Here is a 27754-nt window from a genome sequence, read left to right as displayed (position 1 = left end):
TTGGAAGATACATACAATGGACCTTTATGAGAACCATTTTTTGGTGGCAATAAACCTAAAACGTGAAATTATTTTCTTATAGTAACTTCTTTGTGTTTTTACTTGATAATACTTAACTCTCCTTTCCTGGTTATGTGTAGCTAAAACACATTACATGTAATAACTAGAATATCTCAATAAATATCATAAATACTAAGATAGGATTTTTGGTTTTACTCAGCTGTACATTTACGTATCGGTGAATGTTTTTTTGAAAATTAAATGATTAATACTTATTAGCAACAGGAAAATAATTTTACAAGAAATCGCGGATAAATAACTAATACAATAAAAAGTTTACATATGTGTCGCAAGTCGCGGCGCGGCGTATGACGTAAAATAAAACCTAATGTACAATTGTTTCATAGACTCTTTACGCCTCACTCTTGATACTACAGATATATCTGAGAGCGAGAGAGACAATTTCACGCGTCACTTGTTCGATCAGCAAAGTTGCCAGACGCCAACAAGAAGTTCTCCGAATTTTGTCAGAGGTGGTTCTTTCGTTTGCTTTGCGAGCATGAGCTGATGGTTTTTGTAAAATGTTTTTAGCAATTAGATAAAAAATATAATTACTTTTGGCTTCAACTATAAATAATTAAAGAAACTGCCTATGAATGTTATATTTTTCCGATTTAAAATCTCTCATTTTTGCATGTGTAATGACTATATAGCACCGTAATGCAAGGATATTTTTGGCACAATAAGTTCATTCCCATCCACAATTCCTCGACTGTGGAATTATTTTCCATCCACTATCAAATATGTTTCTACAGGATCTCTGTTTAAATCACGTCTGAAGATACATTTCTTTTCTTTTCCTTAATATCTCCTCATTTTCTCTCTTTATTCCCCTTTCCCATTGTATACAAGCATTGCTTTTAATAAATTTACATTCAAATATTGCCATTTTTGTATTTATTGAGTTTCATTTTTTATTTTCTCTCGAACACGTTTCGAAACTTACGCTACATAAAAAACAGTTTTATTTTACTGATTGGTTGGAAGAAATTTCTATTTCACAATAAGCCCGCCAGAGTAAACTATGTTCAAGAAGTTAAATTAAAAATGAAAGTGTGTGTTCGAATAGTTTCCACAAAGTATGTGTTAACCGAATTAAATAAATAAATCTGCGGGGAATTAAGAGATTGCAAAAGTAATCCAAAGACGTAGAATTCAAAACGATATCTTTTTAAAATACCCCTTTAATATAACATAATAGTGGTTTTTCTTAATTTTAAATTATATATTTTAAAATACGTTTTCTTGAAAAAACGAATTTTTATATTCACTCGTTGATTAGTGGAAAATTTATCCTCCGTAAAACTGTACCCAAACGACAAAGACAATCTATTTTTACGACGGTTGTGTTCGGATTTTCTTTCCTCGAAAACCGAAAGTGGCAGACGCTAGTGCGCTGATTGGATAAAAAAAATGCAGAACACAACTTTGAAACATTCTTTTACGAATTCATGTAGTCAAACATGTCCTGATATTATTCAAATTGTAAATTTAACAGGGGATTGCCCTGAACTATTATCTCTCATCAACTTCAGGGTGCCTGAAAGAATGACTTGACAGGTGCCACCGTTTTGTAGCAACAATTCACGGACAGTGTAATGCCGTATTAAATAGACTTCATGAACTCGGCAATAGTTATTCCCACGTATCTGATATATTTGGGGTAGGGTATTGTTCCTATAGAACAAACCTTATAAGGTTTTTCAAAGATGCTGAATGGTAATTATATTTATTTATTTATTCATGCATTTCATAATATACACAGTTTTTTGTTCACTTTGCCCAGCTGTATGAAACAGTACTTATGATTTTCTTGTTGTATAACTGTAGAATGTTTTATTATTTAAACTTTCTACTAAATATGGTGTTTAATTTTTGGGTTAATTTTTTTTTTATAAATCTTGGGTATAAGGAAATTTATGTTTAAAAATATATATTAAGCCAAATATGTTAGTAATATAAATGTTTGTAAAAGGCAGATTTGCCGTTTATGTAAATAAAATAAAATAAAATAAAATAAAAATGAAAATGAAATACCTTAGAAAACAAATTACATTTTTTTAAATGTTGGTTATCAATTAAGCTTAATAGTTTTCTAAATGTATTCAAAAGGATAATAGTGGTTGTAATTAGTCATACTAATTATTCTAATTTAATCGAGTAATTGTTCTATTGGGTTTTGTATACGTGATACTCAGATTCCCAATTGGTTACCCCTGATGAAAGGACGGTTTTTTGTACCAGAAATCCAATTAGGCAGGGTTCGGATAAATGACGGCTTTATCTCCCACCGCTACCCCTTGTCATAACCCTTTGAATTACAAAAAAAGGAGGTTGGTATGTTTATAGAAGGCATTGCCATAATATCATCATTAGTTTTGAGGCATATATACGAGCTTAATAGTCGCATAAATTTGTTAATTAAATTACGTACAAAATTTTTACTTTTAAATATCTAACGAGAAAGTTCAGTAGTTTTTTTTATTTGTTAATATCTACCTAGCTAAGCCAAATTGAATTTGAAATATTTTTATGTATCATGTTATCGTCGCTATGATTTTTTAAAGTTTTTTAATTTTGCAATTACATCACCCGTGACATTACGAGTTGTCGCTAGTGTGTTGTGCTGACATTAAAAAGTTGACCCACGTAGTGTCAAAATACACGAAACGTTGAAAAAATGGTTATCTGGAATTCGGAAATCTCTCACAACACATAACAACGTCTTAATTGGTTGGCGGATTTACAAAAAACTTATGACGTAGTTTGACTTTATTAAAACCATTTTCATTTATGTTTTTTTGAAAAACTTCACCGTACAACTAATTAATTAGTGTCAAAGATTTGAAAAAAAATTGTAATTATTTCGGCGAACTGATCATGTCCAATCAATTTAATCCCAGTCAGCGAAAAATACACTTCTTTCATTTCTCAATCCAATGTAGTGCATATTATGTACTTCTGGATAACCTTCTTTCAGCACAAAGATGCTAATGCTACCAGATTACAGAGAGCTTCTTCAGGCAGCTTTTCACGTTTGGTATCAAGCAACTTTTCCGTGTATGTGGGCACCGCCAAGGAGACTTTCGCCTCAGATGCGGTGTGCGGTATATGGTGGGCAAGCGTACAATAAAATGCACTTATTTTTACCGCGTGTATGAATGCACTCTTTTGTATTCAATCTCCCATAGCCCTGAACTTTCTCATTACTCGTGCGGGACATGTTCAGAAAGTAAGTGTACAGTGACCATAACGGGCTGTGATTTTTTGTGTTTTGAGGGCTGGCAACACTGAGTGCGAAAAGGGGATCTACTGACTGAGCGAGCATCGCAGGAACACGGTAGGACGTAAGCTCACGTTATAGTGTCCAGTCATGTGAAAAATGTAAGTCAGAAATACTGTCATGTGCGAGCCACGTCCTGTGATCCGCTTCCTACTCGCGAAAGGAATAACATCTACCGATTTTTTTTCGCGAATCAAAATAGCTTACGGCGAAGTTGTGAACAGAACGAGTGTGTTAAGGTGGTGAAGGGTGTTTTTAAAACTACAATTTCCGGCAGAAAAACCATTACCTCAGTGTTTTGGGACCGAAATTTTTTGGTTGAATGTATGCCTCAGTTGAAGACCATCAATGCACAGTGATATGATGAGACTCTAAAAAAAGTCAAAAGGAGCCTTTAAAACAAAAATAGTGTTTGTTGCACGATAATGCCCGTCCTCACACAGCCTTGGCCACTAAGGCGCTCTTGAACTCATTTATTTGGGATGTTTAAAACCAACCAAATGTTTTTTTTGTATTCTCCTGACTTGGTGCCTTCAGATTATCATATTTTCACCTCCCTGAAGGCACATATAGGTGGAATTTATCTTATTTACAAAAAATCACTTCTTTGATATTTAGAAATTTAGTTCGTTGTTTATAGTTAAGATTTTGATGTATAAGGCATGTTCAGAAAGCACATGTACTAGATAAAAAATAAAAAAAACTACAAAAAATGCCAACTGATTATTTACGGCATAACAATCAATAAACCGTTTTAATATTTTAGCTTTAAAACAGAAGATTCCTTTTTGAAAAAATCACCAGTGTTTATTGTGGTGTTAAAATAAATATGACGGATTGTTTAAATATGTAAAGAACATTTATATTTACTTTTTCAGTTATCAATAGTCAATTTTTCGGTTATACTAGCAGTAAATTAAAATTTAAAAAATAATAAAAACGTGACTCTTCTATGACGCTTTTTTTAGCCGCAGTTGCCGTCGGCTTCCTTTTAATATCAAGTAGAACATAGATGTAAGTGGAAGAACATACTGGTTAAGTGGTTAATATAAGTAGAAGTATGTAAGTTGTACTTATGTAGCGTCGTTCATATAAGGCACGTCAGCGATCTGTTAACTTTGTTAGGGACATCAGTTTTAATGCCACAAAGGGTTGAACGACTTTATTTATAGGACAAAAAGAGGCAAAAAAGGAATTTGGAAAATCCGAATAACGAGCAAATAATGTTGAGTCAAAAAAGGAAAAAGCCAATTCTACTATTTTACTTTATTTTTCATCCAAAAAAGATACCTTCGTTGATTTGAAATACATTTCTTTCGTGTGATTTCTTATGTGCGCACAATTAACTATTGCCTTATAACAATATTTACTTGTACCTATGATTAACTATTGCCTTAAAACAATATTTCCTTGTACCTATGATTAACTATTGCCTTATAACAATATTTACTTGTACCTATGCTTTGCCCAATTTTTTTGCAACAAATAACCTAATAACGGTTTCTTGAGAGTATTACCTCGGAACAAATCGAAGAAATATTGGCGAAAAATCTATTAAAAAGACCGGTTTTTTATAAGTCGTATATCGTTGTGACTTAAAGCTATGAATTGTTCAATTGATTTAATATGCTAGTAAGGCATTTTTAAGGATTTTTTTGCAATCAAGTTTGAATTATTTGTTTTGTTCTAAATACATTACTGATCATCATCATTGTCATGACATTACCGCACTTAATTGTGCATAGGGCACTGCATTGATAAACCAATCGCAGCGTATCTTGATCATTTTTTGTTACATGAAAATAAGATGATCAGCCTGACGCAGTCAAGGTACTATGAAATATTCTCGTGTAAAACACTCTTTAAAATAAGTATTTCATATCAACCATGTCAGCAATCGAACCCGAGACCTCTTGCATGGCAGGCAGACGCGCTGACCATTACACCACGAGGTCGACAAATTTCTACGCCACAAGGAAGTTCAGTGTCTTTTTTAGTTTTTTATTTATTAATTGACTATTAAACTAAGCCAAGAAAAAAATAATTTATTTACATAGTTTTTTATTTCTGAAATAACTCCGCGTGTGACGTCAGAGGTTGTTCTCTGTTAGTTCTTCCCATTGGTTCGTTTACGGTAAACCAACAGGATATTCTTCATAGCTCTAACCAGTAACGTCAAACAAAGTACTGCGTTTTTATTAAAATATTTTTTATTATTTTTTTCGTACATTTTCAAGAAACTTTGCTGTGATGTTTTAATTTTTACCGCGCGCAAGAAAAGATTTTTTAAAATTAATTTTTCGTAGGGTTGAAGTTCTGATACTCTATATATGTATATATGTTAAGTATTCTTACAAACCTCAGGCCCAATTTTTATTTATTTGTTATTTATCTTTGTCTTCTTCTTGTCAGCTCGATTCTCTCCACTGTTGGATACAGGCCTCTTCTAGAATTTTCTGTTTTTCTTTTCAAGGCACTCTGTCTCCACCCATGCGGTAGTGCAAGCGGTGAGTTTTTAGATTGGTAAGCTTCAAAAATTCTGATTAAATGGCCATAGCGGTAGTATGGCACATAGCAAAAAAAGTAAATTTTATATTTGATAAATAATCCATAACAAATGGTGCTTACCGCTAATAGTTTTAGTTAAAATATACAAACATTAAAACAACATAAAAATAGGATTTAAAAGAAACGTAATTGTAAAAAACTAGAACCAGCGGGGACTCAAATCCTAACCCTAGTTACTAGGAAGCAAACGATTCATCCGCACAGATATTTCGTGTACTAATACAGCCGTCAAAAAAATTATTTATAAAATTGTATTATTCATTTGCGTATCGATGCATTTCTTACTTGCGACTATTATAACTTGAAATAAAACATCATTGCTTAGTAAATAATGATAAAACCTTTACCTCCTCACCTAGTAATAAAGTGAACTAGACAAAACATAAAAGATTTCCTTTATATAATCATTCTTTCATCGATTTTTATATTACTTTAATATTCACGAAAAGATGTTAATTATATTTTATATAATTCTTTACATATATTTACTCTTAACTTTATTGAATAGTAACGTTTTAATCATAACTCAATCATTATTTTTGATATTCAAATAGGTACTGAAGAATGGCCTACAATTGAACTGTCAGCGTATGCATAAAAACATTTTATTACTCATGTATTTTTTTGTTTTGTTTTGCGAATGTATGTTTTTCAAAACCTATCAAAAGATGTTTACATATACGCTGATATTAAGGATTAAAATGTCAGTTTGTAATATTATTTATTTTACAATATATTTACTTTCAAACCACAAAACAGAACTTGCCCAAACTTTCTTGATAAGGCATAATATATTCATTATCTTTTTCTCACATATAACCGATGCGTTTAATGCTACTTCCCTTGCACCGTTTGGAGTCAATCAGTTTTATTTGAAAGAATGATAGCCCTCGTGAAGAAATATTGAAAGACTAAATTGCATTTAGGAAAGCTGCAAGATTTAACAGTAATTGTAAGTGTAAAATTTCTAACGTAAATCTCAAATTTGGGGTTTAAGGAAGTAATAAAATTAATGTTTTACGTATGGCCGCGCAAGTTCATGTAATTCAGTAGTAATAATTTTGGCCGATAGAAGCGCACTAGCTCGCTGTATGGACTGAAGTTTTAAACTAATTATGATGTTAATTTACTAACGTGAGAAATGCAAGCGATGGTTTGGGACGTATTTTTTCCTAATAATAATAGAACATAAAACATTACTTTCGATGTCAAAAAAATATGGTAAGCTGCAAATAATTGATTATTGGGAGAATTCGCCCCTGCCATGCGGCCATGCCCCCCGAGTTCAACGATGTCGTCAGTCCATCTCCTCTGTGGTCTATCTACTTTCCTGTTGTCTTCGTATAGTCTCCAATTTAATTTCTTGGTGGTCCACCTATCAAACTCTTGTCTCGCCACATGAACCGCCCACTACCACTTTTCTCTTCCACTCTTTCTGCAATACCGGTCACCTTTGTACGGTATCTTATCTCTTTATTCCTTATTCGTTCTTGTAAGTTATTTATCTGTTTTAATAAATTGTGTGCATCTAATACTAAGAATTAAGTGTTTACATAAGCTTTTTCCGTTTCTTTCAAATTTAAAAATTATTGCCGTAGGTAAAAGAAAATGATAAATTTATTTCAACAGAGAGGGAAAAACATTTTTGAGAAGGAAATATGTAAGTCTAGGCATTTACAGGGCTTATGACCTGTCATTGGCTGGTTTAAGTATTCACTTTACACACTGTGTAACATTCAACCGCAATAGTTGAGGAAATGTGGATGTTCAAACATAATCAGAATGGTGAATGTTACGCATTGTGTAAAATGGTCATTTAAACCAGCCAATGACAGGCCCTGTAAATGCCTAGACTTCCATATTCCCTTCTCAAAAATGTTTTTCCCTCTCAGTTAAAATAAATTTAAATATGAATAACTCTATAGGGAGGAAATCCAGCCAGTCTGCAAGCATTTGGAAATTCTCAAACATTGTTGAAAATAATAAAAATTATACGTAATTCGAAAGAAAACTTTCTGCTCTACAATATGTTGTATTTGCTTTTACGTTACGCTTATTATTTTATTTCATTACAAGTCTTTAAAATGGAATGTCAAGTAGACGAATGTGAGCATTTTCGACACCCCCCTCTGTTCGCGTTCAATCTAGGAAATAAACCTGCTTAAGTTCTTCGCGATATTTGCGCAATGTACGCTGAAGATGCCATGAATTATTTACGAATTTGATCTAATGTTTTTTGTGTCCTCTTGTTTCCTTTATTTAGAAAAAAACCAACACAGTTTATGTTTACACCTAATATATCTATGTTTGTATGTTATTAATTGCTTTTTCAATGGGAGATTGGGATTAAAAATGGGAGGAATGGCAATTATTACGGTACACTGTGCGTAAAAAACGTAATTTTTAATTGGATTTCGAATCGAGTTGTGGTCCCGTGGCTAGGTGTTACGGACTCACAGAGCAGAGATCGGCGGTTCGAACTACACTCTCCCCCAATTTGATTCCCATTTTTCAATAGTGAGTTATTTACAACTCTTTGATGATGGCTCTAAAATTGAAATAGTTAGATGAATATTATTTTTTACTTCTTCTGCTTCACCATCTCAAAATTATCTCCATATGTGTTGTAATATTTATCAATAAGAACGAGTAATAAAATCCTTTTATAAATTGGATTATATTTGATCGATTTTTACTCGAGTATTTTACCGGAAGAAGCGTTACACGTAAATGAATATGCGTATTCTATTGTAATACAATAATTATTAAAAACTTTTTGTATTGTAAAATATTTTTTTTATAACAAAATATATAGTCAACCTAACTTGTAAAACTCGTAAATTCTGAACTTACATTTTTTCAGGAGAAAATTAAACGGTTTTTACTTCAGTAGCGAATTGTAGCGAAGTATTTTTTTCTATAATTAAAAATATATATAATGCATCAAGGGCATAGAGAGCCATGGAAAGGAGAATGCTGGGTATTTCGTTAAGAGACAGAAAAACCAATACATGGATCAGAGAGATAACAAATGTCACCGATGTGGTCCACAGGGCTGCCAACCAGAAATGGAGCTGGCTGGTCATGCAAAACCACAGACTCTAGATGGACCAAAAAAATCCTGGAATGGTGACCCAAAACGGTAAGAAAAAGGGTCGGAAGTCGAGTTGCAGGAAGTGGTTGGCTCAGGATAGCGAGATATGGAGACTAAAAGGGGAGGCCTATGTTCACAATTGGACAAGAGACGGTTGATGATGATGATGATATATATCTGTGTCTAAAAGGGCCATTGTCAGTTTTTTTTTCTTGCCTATGTGGTAATGTTTTTTTTTATTGAAAATAATTTCAAACAACCCAATCAGTTTGTTATAACGTCACAAAGTAACTGTAAAATTACTCTGCCGTAATGATGTGATTTACGATAATAGCTCTTTTAGACCAAAGCCACAAATATATTATTCGATGTCATAACAGAAACGCCAAAATTTCATTTTTGACTGTAAGGGGTGTAGGTAAGGGTTGTATTGTTCCCAATACAACATCTACCTACTGGCCACAAGGTACCCCCACATACCTAGACCAGCAGTCTTTCTTCAGCTAGCCTCCTCTGTAGACACTTGTCCACTTGTTATTATTGTTCTTCTGTATATCTTGTAAATATACCACACTAAGTAAAAATAAGAGTTTTACTACAAGACCACCAAGGCCACCCCATAACATTGACCATTTGTGGATATACGAATTTACAAGTTAGAGTGACGATATGCATGTTTGTGTGTACTTAGATACCTAGAAAATAAAATACTTTTACGGGTACAGAGATAAAGGGAAACAATACATTTACATAGAAGCTTTTACTAAGATAAACATATTCTTCTTTTTGTGGCGGTTGCCTTCTGTAGCAGATATAAACCCTTCCTCCCACAATGTTCCCCTTTTCTGGGAAAACAGTTTCCCCGCAGCAGACACGATCACTAAAATCATACCGGCATTTGTTTGGTTTCTTTATTGCGGGTTCAACGATGTACTTATGTTTGGCCCGTGAAGTGTCGTTATAGGAACCTACTACCCATTTACTAGTACCTATGCGCAAAATCGTAAATATCATCCAAACAATGCGATTATTTTTATGATTGAATGGTTAGATTATTATCTAACAAAAATATTTGATTTATCCATAATTGTTACTAGTTACTATAGACCAACTTGAAATCAACAACTAGTCATACACCGTAATTGTAACACTTTAGAAATCGGTTATAAATAAATTATTAGTTATATGCCACATTCGAATTCACACTGAAAGAATGTCTCAATTGAATATAAAAAACGTCTTTAAATGATTTTCTTGATGCTTGGCCGGGAAGGATACCTTTCTTTTTTTCCCTTCAATCCGTCATCGCTAAAAATCTTCTTGGGCTATCTCTGATTATTGGACTACGCAGTTTTTATCAGGTGATAGTAAATTTTATTACAAATGACTTGTTTTTAATACTGTTGATTCCCCTTCGTGCTGCTGCGAATATCCTAATCAGTCTTTTGAACACATCCTGTGGTCTTGTCTCTTTTCTACTCTCTATGATTAACAAATTGAGCTTCTCGCTTCTGTCCGTCGCCCTGTTATAGGTCCTGTCGGATTTACAGATCTGGTGGCTTCGAATAAGAATTTCAAAGATTTTCAACAGTTTTTTTCAAAAATTATTTTGGCGAATTGGTCATGTCCAATCAGCTTAATCTCAGTCAGTAAAGAATTCACTTCCCTCTTTTCTCAATCCAATGTACTGTATATAATGTATTTCTGGATTACTTTCTTTCAGCACAAAGATTCCAAGGTTACCAAATTACAGAGAGCTCCATCGGCCAGCTTTTCTCGTTCGGCAACGAGCAACTTTTCCGTGTATATGGGTATCGCCAAGGTGACTTGTGTCCTCAAATGCAGTGTGCAGTATGTAGTAGGCAAACTGCTATCCGCCACATTCGTTGAATGGATGGACCCAGGCGTGAAGTTTAAAAATATCTCGTCGGCTTTTTTCTAGTCTTCCAAGCGGAAAAACTTAGTAAAAACTGTGAGAGATTACTAAGAAAAAAATTGGTTGTAGAAAATAAAACTGTTGGTACGACAAAAAAAATATTTCTGAATGGAAAAAAATATAGACAAATAAAAAGAAAAAGATAAAGAAGATCATTTAAATTAATAATTATTTCTGAATGGAAAAAAATACAGACAAAGATAAAGGTATTAAAATAATTAAATAAATGATCAGTAATAATTTTCTACTGAAAAAAAATGAGTTACGGGGATTAAAGAGACTTCGAATTATAGAAAGCTAAAAACAGAATATCTAAAAATTATCGTATAAAAAAAGGAAAGAAAATCCGCTTAAAAGTAAGATAAATTATACATTTTTACCGACTATCTTGGCGATTGTTTTTGCTTCTAACTGGCCATTACGGCTATAACTGACTAGTCGATCAAGTGAATGTTCTAATTACGCTTTATGAATTATTTTGTTTTATCAATCAATTATGCGCACTGATACTGTTTACTATTTTTTGACATCTTAGAAAAGAGTTGATACAGGGTAGAGCAGGGGAATACCACTACTTTCAAAGTGGCGTTGTAAAGGAAGAAGATTTGTTGAAAGAGCGAGGATAAGCTTTAATGACGCAGTGGCAGCGGAAGCTTCCGTTAGTACTACCGTAAGTTGTAGACATGGCTTGATCGAATGAGATACGTGCTTTTGCCGTCGATGTGCATTTTCCCCAAAAACAAGTCTTTCGTTGCAGTACAGCGCGCGATGTTTACTCGTTATCGAATACTCCCCTGAAACACTGTTTTAGACCGAAAAATTTTGTACTAAAGAAGACCTTCGGTGCGTATGGTGGTGTTTGGCAAAACAAAGTATGGGCTCAGCGGACCAGTCAAACTCAAATTGAGCAAGTAAGAAGATCGATTTTGCAGTCTCCTAAGCGTTCTGCCCGCAAGCATGCGTCCACCCTGGCACTTTCTAACCGTACTGTGCTTCGAATCCTCCACGATGACCTTTTCTTTCATTCATAAAATATGGTCATCTTTCAAGATCTGAATAAGACCGACAAAACTGATTACAGGCGTGTGAAATTTTGATTCAAAACTTGCCTCAAGATGCACGTGTTTTGTTTAGTGACGAGGTGCACTTCCACATTTCTAGAAGTGTCAACAAGCAATCTATGCGTTATAAAAGTAGGTTAAACTGCAGTGAAAATTGTGAGAGGCCTATTGATAGTGACAAAGAGACAGTTTGGTGTGCAATCAGCAGCAAAGGCATCTTTAGGCCATGTTTCTTTGAGGAAAACAATCATGCTGTTACCATCAATTCTGAGCAATATGTAAAAATGATCCAACAATTTATTGAACGGCAAATTCAACTTATAAATTTGGGACTAGTGTGGTTTCAGCAGTATATTGCTAAAGCCCACGTTGCTAGAAATTCAATCACTGTTTTGAGGGAAATCTTCCCCGGGCGCTTGATCTTCCGGTTCTGTGACATTCCATGGCCCGCGCGCTCGCCGAATATAACTCCATGTGCCTACATTTTATGGGGCTACCTCAAGAGTGAGGTGTATAAATATCGACCCAGGATTCCAAAAGCCTCGAAGCATGCAAAACGTCTTAAAGTAGGCCGCATCCCGAAACAGATGCTTTGCATAGTTATGCAGAACTTCAGAAACCGGCTACAGCAGCAGTGCATTAACAATGAGGGCCATCACTTGAATGATTTGTTTAAAACCTAATAATATTAACTTCCAGTTATACCCAACTGATACCTAAATATTTTTTTTTTCTACAATATTTTTATTTTTATTAATTTACCTTAACAATGGGGATACTTCCCTGCCTTTCCTGCCTGAATTTTCGAGAGAGAAGAAATCATCACGCTAGGTTGTTAAACCTTATCTCGAAAAAAGCAGTTCCGGCAACATTGCAATTGCGCGGCAAATAACGGGGCTAATTGATATAGAGTACCTAGGCGTATGAATTAATTAGTTACACTGGGTATTTATGTGTATACCTTTATATTGCGGATAATTTTCATGCCATGAATTTTTTTGTGTACCCACTGTAAAAGATTTATACATTTGAATAAAAATGTACATATTAATAAAATAAATTCTTTTTTTTTTAAAAAACACACTTTATAAAAATGATAATATAATAAATATACTATGAAATAAAAAAAGAACAGACGGTTTTCATTATTTTATTGGAAATGAGATAAAAATAATAATTAGCTCAAAGTAAGATAACCAACATAACATAACCAGGGGTGGTATTTCGGATTTTCTCTTCCTCCTAGACCCTGGAGAGTGATTAATTTAAAAATTATTCTTTTTTCATACGATGACACTTTGCTTCATATAATGGCCTCGCTGATGATTAAACGTCAAATGGTGTATGAAACTGCTTCAAAAACGGAAATAAAACTAATGCGGTTTGGTCAACTCAACCTAATTAAGTGTTTTGGGTAATGCTTAAGGTCGCAATAATGTTCTAAATGTAAATCATCACGCTTGATTTCACGTGTTCATATTTTTTTACGTTTAATCATCAGTGTGGCATATGAAGCAAAAATTTGCCGCATGGAAAAAATAAATATCCCAAAATTAACCACTCTCTAAAGGATAGGAAAGATTTATAATTGCGCCCCGGCACTTTATTTCAAAATTATTTTAATCATAAACACATGATATTTGTCCAGAATTATAAATGATTTTCAGAAATAAGAATACAACATTTATGTTTTTTGAACAATAACAATACTTATTGTAGAAAAAAACTAGTAAACCATAATTTCCTTTAGCATATCTTAGTCAGTTTTGTTTTTGTTACATGAGAGTAAGATTATCAGGCTTAAAGTTCAGATCCCAGTCCAGGGACCATGAAATATCTTGGTGTAAAAATACCTCTTGAAATAAAAATTTCATGTCAACCATGTCGGGAATCGAACCCGAGGCCTCTCGCATGGTAGGTAAACATGCTGACCACTAAACCACGAGGCTGACAAACAATAACCAGTGACTGGTTTCTCTACTTTCTGTTTCAATTGTCTTGTCATATTTTTATGGTAATAACAATGATATCCTTTCACCGATAAACTTAAATATTTGAGTAAAAATACAATATTGTGATAATTAGAACGCTCAGAATTTAATGTTTATTTATGATTACTTACTATTTAACATTTATATTTGGCGGTTAACACTCCTGGTGGAATTGATTTTATTTTATTATAAAAATAAAGGACGAATGACACCTAAATCCTCAAATTAGGAATAACCAGTGACCAGTTTTATCGCTTTTGCATCATCTTTGAGACTGGTATAGTTATTATATTTTTTAATTAAGTCTTGAAGATGTCCAAAAATCCATGAAACCCATCATTGCTTGTTCTGAATTCATGGATTTGAGTACAACTAGTCTTTTGTTTATATTATAAATTTACACACCAATTGCATTTAAAAATAATTATTTGTTTCTTGGGTCTAAAAGGGCCAACGTCGTAAATAACAACATAACGCAAGAGTAATTTTATAGCCATTATGTGACGTTATGATAAACTTTTTGAGGTGTTTGTATGTAAATATGAGTTCACATTTTTTTTAATATCTGTATTTTTAATTGACATCAATCCTTTACAAAATGTCAGCAAGAAAAAAAAAATCCGACAGTGGCCCCCAAGACACAGTTTTATCGACCGGTGGTGACATTACATAAATTACTTTAAAAACATATATATATATATATGTATTTATATAATAAAAAAATGTAACAGATCCAACAAGGAACTTAAATAATAAAAGTTTTCTTGCGCGCGGTAAATATTGGAGCATTTAATTGTATGGAAATTATTAAATATTGTCAGGCTGAGGAAGGTGTTGATTGCATTTTTAATCTGTATGGGTCGGAGGGAGTCAAATAAATTGTCCGATTTAGAAGGACGTAAGCTGATTTCTAGTTTTACTGGTAATGACTTAGGATTAAGGATATAGAGGTTATAGTAAAATTGTAATTGTTTTTTTAATATTTTTATAAAATACATTATTTATTGCCTTAAAACGGGGAAACTATCCCTTGTTAGGCAGTTTGGATTTACCACCAGCAAAAAAAAAAAGTTCCCTAAAAATGTACGAAAAACATATAAAAAAATATTCTAATAAAAAAGAACTACTTTGAACGACGTCACTGGTTCATTTGAATCAACCAATGATATGAGAGTTATGTAAAATTTCCAGTTTTCTTGCCGTCACTAGACCAATGGGCGGAACTGATCAAAAATAAGCGAAAGAGAACCTTTGACGTCACACGCGTTTTTATTTCAGAAATACAATTCTTTAAAACATCATAGCGCTGATAATTTTTGACTTAGTTTAATTGCCAATAAACAAATAAAATAAAAAAATAAACTTCCTCATTATAAACACGTTTCCATTGCGATTTCACTTTTGTTAATCTCTTTTGCGTAATTTAAGTAACGTATTTTGATAGTAATTTTAAGTAGGTTATTGCACATCACTTGGATAGGTCGATTGACCTGATATCAATGTTATTGCTCTATGTAGTGACTTATATTTTAGGTACTATTATTAAATTGCGATTGTAATTTTGTGTTTAGTCAACAATGCACGTAAGAAGTTTTACTGAAGGACACTCTGGGTTAAGAATTTTAATTCCAACTGCAGCCTCTATGTCTGTGTAATTCAGAGAGCCATCTTCTTTGAACCCAGCTTTCTTTGCTACAGCTTGGGAGGGGGGACCAGTGAATAATGATGAGGTAGCTTTTATTCCCAATGCTTTACAAAGAGCGATCCTGAAGATAAAAATAAAGTTTGTATGAACAGCTGAATAATGTATATAGAATATTGAATATAACGCTTATATATTTATTTCACACTTTATATACATATACAATTTATATCCATATAAGGGCGGGCATATTTTCTTAAGGCAATTTTTTCCTACCTACCCAAACAGTTCAGTTTGAGAAAACAACATGTATATGGACACATTGATTCCTTAGATTTTGTACGAAATTAAAAACAAAGATTAACAAAATATAAAAATTAACACTATACTATGAAGAGAGGAGAGGGGATGGGAAAAATGAAGAAGGATTAAGGAACAACTTAAGTATTTAGACAGTGACATTTTAATCTTGACTTAAATGTAAATAAAAAAGGGGCGTCTTTAACATTAGTGGGTAGGTTATTCCACAATCGAGCAGCTACTACTGTAAAAAAGGAAGCAAGAAAATTAAAGCGATGAAAGGGTATTAAAAGGGTTCTTTCTTTACTAGAACAAAGACATATACCGTGTTGTGATAGAGGTTGGAAAAGCTCTCTCAGATAAACAGGCGAAGTGGGATTATTTAAAAAATTGTGAAGAAGTGATAAAATGTGAATGTTTTTTCTTTGCCTGATACTGAGCCAGTGTAATAGCGTGCGATATTCGGTTATGTGATGTACATAATATACTTATAGAATCTTGTACAAAACGATTTGCCAGCTGGAATCATATTTTCAGTATTATAACAAAGCAGTGTATTCACAAATTGAATAAATCATTACTTTTGCTGAAACACCAAATTTAAATAAAAAATATCAAGCCAGTATACAAAAATAAATACGCATTGTCATTGTCAGAAATTAGGAATGGTGAAAGAAATAACAAATGAAACCGGGTCATTGGTGAAATTTTTGAATGAAAGTGGAAAAAACTAAACACACTTTTTCTATAACAAAACCGTTAGTTTTATTTAAAAACGAGTTAGTAAAATAACACATTTATTTTTTATGATAAATACACGCCCAAAGGGTTTTTACATAAAATGTATAAAATTAATGTTAAAGCGTTTTATGGTATAACAAGTAAATATGTTGGAACTTATCTAAAAAATAAGAATTACAATAAAGCATCAAATAACTTTCTGCTTTATAGGTATAAAGAAAAAATATTGCACATAAGTAGTTCGATGCCACTCAATTTAATGTGTTGAAAAATTAAAACAGTTTTACGGAAAAAAATATGTTTACAAGAGATATTATTAAAGTGTAGGTTAGCAAAATAGAAAAAGTGATGTTTAAAGCGCTCTAATAATGAAAATTGTTTTGATTTTACCGCCGTAAGATTTTTACTCTTAAAACTGATAATGGAAAAAAAAACATCAATTTCTCCATTCTCATTTTCAAGCCGGTGTAGTCTGACGATTGGAGAATTTACAAAATAATTCTGTCCATTAGACGCTACAACAATGGTTTGTTTCGGTTTTGCTTTTGTTATTTTGTCATTTTGTTATTTTCAGCTATGGCTTTGTTTTTTGATGATGTTTTGTTTAATTAGTAACATGCTTGGTTGTGTTTAATGTACACTGAGTAGAGATAAAAAAAAAGCTAGAAAATATATAAAATTATACCTGGCAAGTAATATTTCTTTTGAAATACTCATTCCTCTATAGTCTTGGGAAACGCATAGTCCCAGGGACCCAATGTACTCCTTGACTCCACTTTTTTCGAAAACATCGGGTAAATGCTTCTTCGTTTCTAACCAAATCGCTATCAAATTTGCGCCAGCTTCAATTTGCACCTAAAGTTGATAAGATAGATCAAAAGATTATACAATTGTTGAGATTATCATAATTGCCCTAGAATTAATGAAATATTAATAATAGTAACTGTATTCCAGAAAGCGAGTAGGGGAGTGTAATACTAAGCTCGTCACGTTTTCGAGTGTTATAAAATTTATAAAATATGTATTATGTGAAGATGTCAAAAGTCCTTCAAGAGGGTCACAGCAAGTTAACTGCTTCAATTTTGACTCTTATGCTTATCGTCCTTCTTTACCTGTGTACCTTTATAGTGTGTGTGCCATCATTTAGCGCTTTCTGTCAAAGATACTCATCATTTCCTCGAAGGTACTTCTGGTTTAAATTAATTGATTATATTGATGAAATGCAAAAATAAAACTATGATTATATAAACACTTTGAGTAACCGGCCGAATACACATAGAATTTACCCTGTGCCCGGCCCATTTTTGTGAAATTTTATGCTTTGTGAAGCGTTTCTTAAACGTGACATAATTATGAAAATACTAAGTTTAATCAATTTTAATTTCTAAAATTTATTTGAAACAATTCAATAAGTCATTTTTGTATGATAGTTTTGCCAACATTAGCCTTTATGGAGAACCACATTGCAATATTCGCACTTATACCTACATCGTCTCATTTCTTTTTTTGTGATTTGTATCCCGGAGCCGTGTAAACACGTGATTATAAGAACTACGCGTTGTGTCCCGGTCCCGTGTTTTCACGTAGTTAACCAGCAGTGAAAAAGTACTAATAAAAGCGATTAGATGTCAATAAAATGCACTGAAAACACGGGACTGGGACACAACGCGTAGTTATATAATCACGTGTTTACACGGCTCCGGGAAAACAAGTATTAAGAGGGGTCACTTCTGTTTTTTCTTCCTTCAAGTGCCATTCCAATAAAATGTATTCAATGTTCAAAAGCAAGATAATATAGTCTTTAGAAAATAAGGGATTTAATTTACCAATAAGATTTCTAATAAAAAAGTTTTTTTTTGGTGATCAAACATATTTTTACTTAAAAATTGTATTAACTTTATTTCCTATTTACTACAGTTTTTGCACTTTTGATTTGTAACATTGTTATCATACTTATAATTATTAGTATGGAGAACTTATACATCGCAATATTCATAATTCAATACCTCAAGGGCGATTTAAATAGGGATTCTATGAATGTAAATTTAACTTAAATTCTTCAATAATTCAAGCAAAACTATTTATTTTGTTAAAACATGACACGAATTTATTTACATGATTTAGAGAAAAAGCGGGTTTTAAGTTTATTCCGAAACATCACTTTACTCTTGCAGTTTTGCACTTCTGCTGCGAGAGCATTCCATGCCATGGAGCCGTCGATCAGAAATCCGTGTTCGTCGTATTTAGCGCGCTGGTTGCGTAGAGGTATAATAACCTTTTTTATCCCCGTAGATGTAGCTGATCTAAGCATAAGACTAGCTAATAATATAAGTGTGTCAGATAGTTTATATTTAATGCATAGTTCTCTTAGATATTCTGGAGCAGAATAAATTTTGAAGTGACTTATGCATAAGCCAACAGAGTTTGTATTCCACCTTCTGTGGAAAACGAACCCAGTGTAATTCCCTAAGTTGTGGAGTGATATGACTAAAATAAGTTTTGTTGCGAATACAGACTGCAGGCGAGTAATTTTATTCATTGGAAGTCTTACGTAGATATCATCACAATACTCGGCTCTATACATTGCAAATGTATTTTGTAATTGACGAGTGGCATCGTCCGGCAAATATTTGTATATGTGTAGGATTAAACTGGTCGAGGGTTGAAGCTCCTACCCCAGTTAGAGATTGACAGAGAACACGGTGTTCCAAGGTGTATTTATTACATGGCGAATAAATATATGGAACTTTTACGGAACACTAGAGTAATCGCGACAATGAATTGAACTGACTGCACTTGGACTACATGCTGGAACATATTTACTGCATGACTGGGTTGACTTGGTTGACTGGGTTGACAAGGTTGACTTAGTTGAGCTGACTCTTTAGGCTGACTTCTGTTACCACGCCCAGTGGTCTTTTCATAGGCCGCATCTCTTTGTTTTTCTTGTTTTCATGGTAGGAAAAAAGTTGATGTACTGCAGCACGTTGTTCTTATGTAGACGGACGTTTTATGTGCAATACTGTTATTTTAAATAGAGAATTCTGCTAGATATAATTAACGAGCTTATGAGATACAATATATTCTAGTATTTTTGATACGGTACGAAGATTAGAAACCGGGCGAATACCAGAAAGATCCTCTACATCTGATTGTGAACTTCACATACTATATTTAAAGGTAAATATTAATGAATTATTTTTGCATGTGGAAGCTGAGCATTAAAACAGCTTCACGGGTTTTCAGTAAAACTTAAAAGTAAGGCGAAGTTAGTTGATTTGAACTAATTAGGTAAACAATACTTACCACATCTGTTAAATCCATTTCTTCGTTTTCCCTGCAAACGCCACACATATTGTATCCAACAAGTTTATGTTTTTCATTTGATCCATCAGCGTTACTAGATGTTTCATCCAACAGACATACCAACATCGTATTTTGAGGAACTAAAATCTGTCGAATTAGTTCTGTTGTACATGCTATGAACTCGGGAGATTTATCGCAACCTAGAAGATGTATGGGAAAATAAGGTTATTGAAATGTAAAAACGAGGGTATAAGTTAAGAATTAAAATTATTCAAATTTGTATCAAAAACAAAAATAAGACGTAAAACGTGATTTTCTATATATTTGCATCAGGGTTTCCCAATTTATGTTCCACGGAACATCGTTGAAAATGGCTACCAAAATTGAAATATTAGGGTAAATTATAAGAACGCTTATATTTTTTTTATTAAAAAAAAAAAAAAAATAACTAAAAAATATTTAAAAAACCCAAAACAAGTAAGAACGATTCCGGGTTTGGAATCCATTTCCCACACAGATAAAGTCGGATTAAGGGCAAGTGATTATTAGAATCTGGTCGATTTAATTAGTTACTTTGATTTGAATTAAAAGTACGAATGTGTCTAAACAAGCTAACAATCATTATTTTACTTCCGTTTTCCACAACAGATTTTTGAGAAGAATGATTTTATACTTATGCTGCACCAAAATCAATGTGCAGAACAGGCTCGATGCCACAACAGATATATAAACATGAAATAATTTAACTCACCATGTGCCTAATATCAGAAAAATCTGTGATTCAAGAATTCGAAATTCGTCTTCATCGAGAATTTTATTCACTCATATTTTTATGTGAATTGTGATGATAACCAAATAAACAATCAATGTTGTAATAACATTTTGAATATTTATATTTACTTTAAGAATTACCCATTTTTGGGAAACCCTGATCTACATGCTTAATTGGTCATAATGTAAGTATCAGTAAATGAGTTTTTTTTGTTTTTTTTTCGTACATTTAGTGTTTCTACTGACATTTCTGGGTGGATTCTTCTTAATCTTTAGATGATATTTCAGGGTCAGAACGCGAAACTTCAGAGGAACATTTAAAAACTTATATTTTCGAAATATTTCTCTTTTATAATTTAAAAATGGACTAAATCTTTTTTTTTTGGAATAGCATCTCTTTTTCCAACCTCTATCCCGCCCCTACAAAAAAAAAGAAGTTAAAAATCGTATTTGACCAACGAAGCGATACGCGCCGGCCGCAGACAAGGGAAGCGGCTGGATAGGGGAATGGGTAAAGGTTTGTGGAAGGGATGGTTGTCCGAAAAATTAAGTATTTACTTGTTTTTGAGATTACAAAAAAAATATACTCAAAAATGTTTTTTACATATTTAAAATATAAGGATTTTTTAAAAAGTTTGACGTAAAGAATGTTTCTCTGGAGTTTCGCAGTCCAGCCATGAAACTCTGTGTGTAAGAAGAAAATATTTGTATGTGTATCCTCAAAAGATTAAATAACTACTGAATCGATTTACGTGCGGCTTATTTCAAAATGACGGGCTTTACGCTGGGCGTATTTAAAGCCCTTAAAATCTTCAATTAAATCCTTAGAAAAAAGTTTGAAACCTAAATGTTTTATTCATCGTCCTACCGCATCTATTAAAAAATTGATAGGGTGTTATTTTTGTACATAAAAAAGTTTGTATTTGAATGTTTACAAACAACAATCATTTTCAATGGATTCCAATCAGATTCGTTCCTAAAATTCCTTATAATTTCTACTCATTATTTTTTTTTACTGGATTTTTGGTAAGACAAAAATAATAATAACTGACATATAATACATTTAAAAAATTCATATTCCTACATAAAGTGCACCACTGTTGGAAAGAAGAAAAGAGCTTGACAGTTGCAAACAGAGTTCCAAGATTGAAAATGAATAATTTCATGTTTTAGAATTCAATCATTAACAAGTACCTAGGTACCTACATACTAATAAAAAGTTACAGTATTTTTTTACGTTTACCGAAAAATTTTTACACTTAAAAAATATAAATTAAAGTGAAAGTGAAACTTTATACGTATGTGTATACATATATATTTATATATATATAACAGTTTTTACACATAAAAAATATTTATTAAAATTAAAGTGAAACTTTATACTTATATGTATACATATATATATATATATAAATTCAGTTACTAAGTATTTTATCTCCTTTATTTTTAAGTAGCAGATATAATTAGATTTTTAAATCCATTTTTTAATCGTTTTCTAAGTACCATTCGACAACTCTCAATTTTGGACAAAGGCTAAGGCTCAAATATTTTTTAGTTCACTACAAATACCTTAGTGCGAGAAACCGATTTTTAAAATTTTCATCGCGCACATATTTTTGCTTTTTTTGTGTTAAAGTAGGAGAAATTTCGGGATACTTTTTCATTTATGGGTGTTAATTCCTTTCCTGTTAATGAAAATAAATATCTGTGCCCCTATGCTAAGAGCAATTACATTTATTTATCTTGATCAAACTTAATTGACCAAGCAGTAATACAACTAAAAGCGTGCATGAACGTAATGTAGGAGCCGTATTTTATTGAATTTACATTTTGAGAAAAAAACATGAACATCGTACCTCTTACATTGTTTTAGAAACAACATTTGTAAATTATAATTAGTTTTGTTTTGCAAATGATCTACATTTTTTTAAAACTAAAAAGCAACGGATTGTTTACTTACAAATGTCTTTTTTTAAGGAAGGGTTACTTACATAAATTTCTAGTTTATAATTATAAATATTGGTAGGTTCTTAGAATAAACCTAAAATTTTAGAGTATATATAATAATAATAATAATAATAATCATGGTTTATTACCAAAAATAACAATCACTTTATCTACTACATAGGTAATAGATTTCTCTAGATCATGTCTAGTCTGCCTAACTAAGTACAACCAGTTTTTAGGCAGACATTTTTATGCAAAATAAAAAATAACATTGCTATCTACTAGTTAATTTATAATTTACAATATTCATTTATACAATTTATTGTTTAAGAATGTATTTTGAGTAAATTTTCCGATTTTTATCGATATTAAAACATATATGTTTTAAGACAATCTATAATTTATATTACAACATTTTGAGTTTATCCAAATGTTTGTACACAAAATACTGAATAATTGACTAACCTGCACAATTTTCTTTTCTGCGTTTTATATCTTTTTAAATCATTGTTTTTTCCGATAAATGTCTACTTTTATAACAGTATTTTGAATACATAACACTAAAAAAATACACATTGGTGTACATATTACTATACAAAAAAAAATAATTTAAAAATTGAATGGATTGAATAATGTACATATATATGAGTCTAAATGAAGCAAACTAAGCAATCAGTTGAAGAAGCTACTGAGGAATTTGCGAAAAACTTTGAAAAAATAATTGTGATATTTTTAATTATGAAACACAAACTCAATGGAGAGTGCTAAGTTTGCGGTGTCAAGTAGTATAATTGTATTTTTTGCAAGATTTAGAGACGGTTTTAAATTACGCTGTAATTTAGGTAGGTAGGTTTTTATGTATTGTTTATTTTGGCATCAATAACTAATTTTTCGTTTATGGTGGAGAGTTTCTAAGTTTGTTTCTTATACCACTTCTATACCCTCATATATCAACGGATATGAACACTTTTTATTTATTTATTTTAAAGAAACAAACAGTCGACAGTGATATAGTAACATACAAAATGTAGTTTAAAGACATACCAGCAAAGTTTCTAAATAAGGATCATAAATATTATTAATTTGTGTTACTTCAAAAGGGTGTGTATATGTGTATTTGTATGAGAGTAAGTGTAGATGTGTGTTTATGTGTATTAGTGTAGGAGTAAGTGCTCAGGTGTGTGTTAGTGTGAGTATCATTAAATAGTACGTGGAATCGTATCGCAGCCAGAAATATGGAGTCTTAATTTATTTTTAAATAAATTAAGGAGCATGTAAAACATATCTATAGATGAAAAAAAAGCATTATAGTTAGAGCAAGAACGATCGAGGAAAGAGTGTTGTGCATAGTTAGTGCTACAGACTGGCAGATGGAACAAATACTTATTTCTTGTCACGCGAAAGGGGACATTTTTACAACAGAATATAAAAGTAAAGACATTTATTAGGCTTGTGATCAGTCATTGGTTAGTTTAAGTGACCTCTTTACGTACTGTGCGACATTCACCATAATATCCCAATCGAAAAAATTAAAATAACTTTAAGAAAATAAGTATTTAAATATTTGACTATGTGGGGATGAGGAAAAAGAAGAAGGTATATCGATTTACCTGCCGAACGATTTATAACTTCCCCCGGAAGGTAAACGTTGGTCATCATATCTATCATCTCATTAAAATTTTCGTCTGTGGCTGTTTGGATCTTAAACTTTAAGGTTTTCCCGTCTTTGGTCTTCTCGAATGTTCTCCAAACTTCCGGGTGGTTGGGCACTGTCGGACGACGCCACGTTTGCGAAAACATGGTTACCTTAAATGCGTGAATAAATTTATGTATTAAACCACTTTCAAAATGTAGAACTTTTCGTTCATCAAACTGAATAAATGGCAAAATAAAAACTTTTGAGTATTCGTCGGTTGACAGTAGATTATAAGAAATATGCATACTTGAATCTTTGAATGTTTTATCCAGTAGATGTTTTCAATATACCAACAAAAGAATAAACAAGTTTTATTTATTTATGAATTAATAATTCGGTAGCCAGATGGCAAAAGGTATCATCTGTAATTTTTTCAGGTTTTTAGTTTTCAAAAGTTTCAATAAATATTTCAGTGAATACACATAGAAAAATAATAAAATAACAGTATCATTTACAATGGTAATGTTTTATTGAAAAGTAACACTAAAATATTTTTGTTTGTGAATTCAACTTTTGAAATTGAGTATTATTTCAGCTCTCCTAAACATACTTTAAAATTACAGATGGAGCCTTCCGCCATCTGACTACCAATTTACAAAATGAATTCAGCTTATCAAAACGAGATAAAAGTTGTTACAAATAATTCCAAGTCTAAAATTTCATTCATTAACATTTTTAATAAAGTCAATGTCGAAATTTCTGTTAAATTAATTTGTTGTTTATTTTTAAACCTGCGTATCCATGGGTCTATGTACTGTACTCAATTTATGTTTAATATTAGCTGTTTGATTTGGTTGTTTGTTAAACATAAATTCTACTTCGTGTTCTAGTAGTTGGCACGCTTGGCTGCTATGTTAAGGTTTTGGGTTCGATTACCAACATGGTTGAAACGAATATTTATTTAAAAGGTGCTATTTTTTTGTACTATTTTAATGTCCCTGGATTGGTATTTCAAGCATATGTATATTGCTTTCTATTGACAAAAGAAAGGGCAATAAAATGTGAAAATAAAGTGTTATGTAAATGCGTTACACTAATCACACGAATGTTCACAGTGTATAATGTTAACAAAGCTCGTTATATTATCCGAAACCAAAACCACACTCAGAAGGCTAACCATTAACCACGATACTATAGAACCACAAATGTGCATTTTAATACTCGTTATGTTGCAGTTTAATTAATACCCCAAATATTTATGATATAATAATTTGCCACGCAATTGTAAATTTGATTAACTTCATAATTGAACAAATTCTATTCTAAAATTTCGTGTAAGAGATGCTTCTAATTCCTTTTTTACATATGATTTTAAACTATTCGTTTTTGTTTGATACAACATCAATCGAGACAATTACCTAATATTCATAATAATTCACATAACTACCAAGACGGATCTTTTGATTTAAGAGTTTAATAACATACAATTTAGCACTATTTCACTGTAGAAAGCGTTAGAAAAAACTCATTCATATGATAAATAAGCTTAAATAAAAACGGTTTTTGAACTTAGAATAATATTATTTTTAATTAAAATGGATAGGGTACTGACTTTATATTTTAAACGGGACGTACGTAGCGCGGCCCACTCCGTAAGATATTAAAATAACACTGAATCGAAACCTAAGTCTATTTGAGTAGTATAGCATGGGAGTGGCGGCTATAGATATCCATATTAAGACAGCTCTACACGTTGGCCAATACGCTCTCCAGTACGCTGGCAAATACCTATTGGCGAACGTCTAGAAGAGGGTATTTGCGGCTGACAGAGCTGGTATATGGGCTGTTACATGGGCTGGTGCGATACCGGAATACTGTTGGTTTTTCAACACACATCAAAACGCTCTGGTCAAACGAATTTCCGTTTTCAGTACTCTTGAACTACTGGAGACGGCGTACGAGATTTATTGTAATTTTTCACATATTTTTCGTTTGTTTCTGACAAGGAGGCGGCATTAATATGACAAACGAAGAAACTTTTTAATTAATCGAGTTATTTCACAGAAAAAGTGTTTGTAAAATACACATAAAATATTTAAAAATTTAAGAAGGACAACTGAGACTAATAAATCAGGCACTGAAATTATACAATAAACTACCAGACAAAACTAAACAAAAGACTCAGACAAACTTTTCAAAAGGTGTAAAAAATACTCTTATCAACAACAGAATATGAATAAAATATGACATATTATTTTTGTAAAATAAATATATTAATCCGTAAAGGTAAATAAATTAATTTAAAATAAAAAATAGTAAAAAAAATCTAAAATCTTTTATTTCAGATATTATTCAAAAAGTAAACTCCTGAAACATTTTCATACATTGTTTTTCTCAATTCCACTCTCTTCATAATGTGGATAAGAAAATTATTTTTACTAATAAATTAATGTAAACAAATTGTTTTTTCCCACTAATTAAATAATCGGTTTTTAATTTTGGTTTATTCGTAAATATCATATTTTTTTATTGAAATGGCTGTTGTTTTCTTAAAATAACAGCCAAATTCGAAAATATGTTAATTAATTTTATTGATTAAAAATTTAAGTCATTTTCTGCCTGTCTTTTTTTTGGTTGGCTAGAAGACATTTTTTGAACAATTAGTCCGCCAAGGTATATACATTTTTTACTTGAAATTAAAATTAATAAATACAATTTTAAAACGTAGCGGCTGCAACAGTGTTCATCTAGGAGCATAAACCTCGTATATTTTGTGCGCTTTCGACGTACGCACTAGAGATAACACATGTTCGTACATTATTCAACTCACGAATGTGTGGGCAGTGTAGCGATTTCGTCACCAGTATGCGCACCAGCGTATCGCTGAACGTATTGGCCAGCGTGCAGAGCTGTCTTTACATGTGGACAGTAGAAATCGCCAGTCAGTCGAGTCAGTGTCATAATACAACACAATACAGAACGAGACAGGGATATCTATGATCAGTAGTTGGTAGCAACAGCGTGATATCGCGTCATCAACCATGTTCATGTTTACGTTTGTTCTAAATAAATAATACGAGTATGTTAGTTATGTTGGCACTATGGTTGACAAACAAAATATTATGTAAACATTTTTATCTGATTATTTCAACGTTTTTGAGTGCAACGAAAGTACAAAACGCCTTGTTTAAGATTTTAAAAATTATTGTTTTAGGTAAAGACGCAATATTTCACCATTCTCGTTTTGAAGTCTCATTTTTTATAGAGATTTTTTTATAAACAATATAAAATATCATATTTATTTATTTATTTTATTTTATTTGGGATTTTTACAGCTATTACATAAACAAAATAAGTAGAAATATGTTAACAATACTAAAGCCAATTTAAAAAATCCACTGTAAATCTAATGACACAT

General features: G+C 32.0%; 2 protein-coding genes across 3 annotated transcripts in view; one reads left to right on the top strand and one right to left on the bottom strand.

Moving 5' to 3' along the window:
* The window catches only part of LOC148284981 (uncharacterized), a 168743-nt gene that overhangs the window by 6617 nt on the left and 134372 nt on the right, over positions 1-27754 (top strand). The window lies entirely within an intron of this gene.
* Positions 13137-26009, bottom strand: LOC148284983 (uncharacterized). Of its 2 annotated transcripts, none has more exons than XM_088231667.1 (5): positions 25949-26009; positions 24311-24506; positions 19983-20182; positions 17362-17531; positions 13137-15759 (listed from the first exon to the last, which is right to left on the bottom strand). In XM_088231667.1, exons 2-5 carry the CDS (start codon positions 24498-24500, stop codon positions 15561-15563), a joined length of 759 nt encoding a protein of 252 aa, XP_088087793.1. In that variant the 5' UTR covers positions 24501-24506; positions 25949-26009; the 3' UTR covers positions 13137-15560. The 2 variants fall into 2 exon arrangements, with proteins under 2 accessions (XP_088087793.1, XP_088087799.1); XM_088231673.1 differs by having other exon boundaries at positions 15244-15759; positions 25755-26009.

Source organism: Micrasema longulum, unplaced genomic scaffold (assembly GCF_059751315.1).
Source record: "Micrasema longulum isolate JH-2025_06_02 unplaced genomic scaffold, ASM5975131v1 h1tg000071l, whole genome shotgun sequence".
NCBI classification, from domain to species: Eukaryota; Metazoa; Arthropoda; class Insecta; order Trichoptera; family Brachycentridae; genus Micrasema; species Micrasema longulum.
The sequence above is the reverse complement of the archived record's forward strand: the minus strand, read 5'-3'. Positions and strand labels throughout refer to the sequence as shown.

Excerpts from the sequence above, each read along its gene's own strand:
- LOC148284983 (XM_088231667.1), bottom strand. The coding sequence starts at position 24,500 with ATGTTTTCGCAAACGTGGCGTCGTCCGACAGTGCCCAACCACCCGGAA. Across the intron at positions 17,532-19,982 it reads AAATGGATTTAACAGATGTG|GTGCAAATTGAAGCTGGCGC; the intron begins GTAAGTATTGTT and ends TATCAACTTTAG. Across the intron at positions 15,760-17,361 it reads AAAGAAATATTACTTGCCAG|GATCGCTCTTTGTAAAGCAT; the intron begins GTATAATTTTAT and ends TTTTATCTTCAG.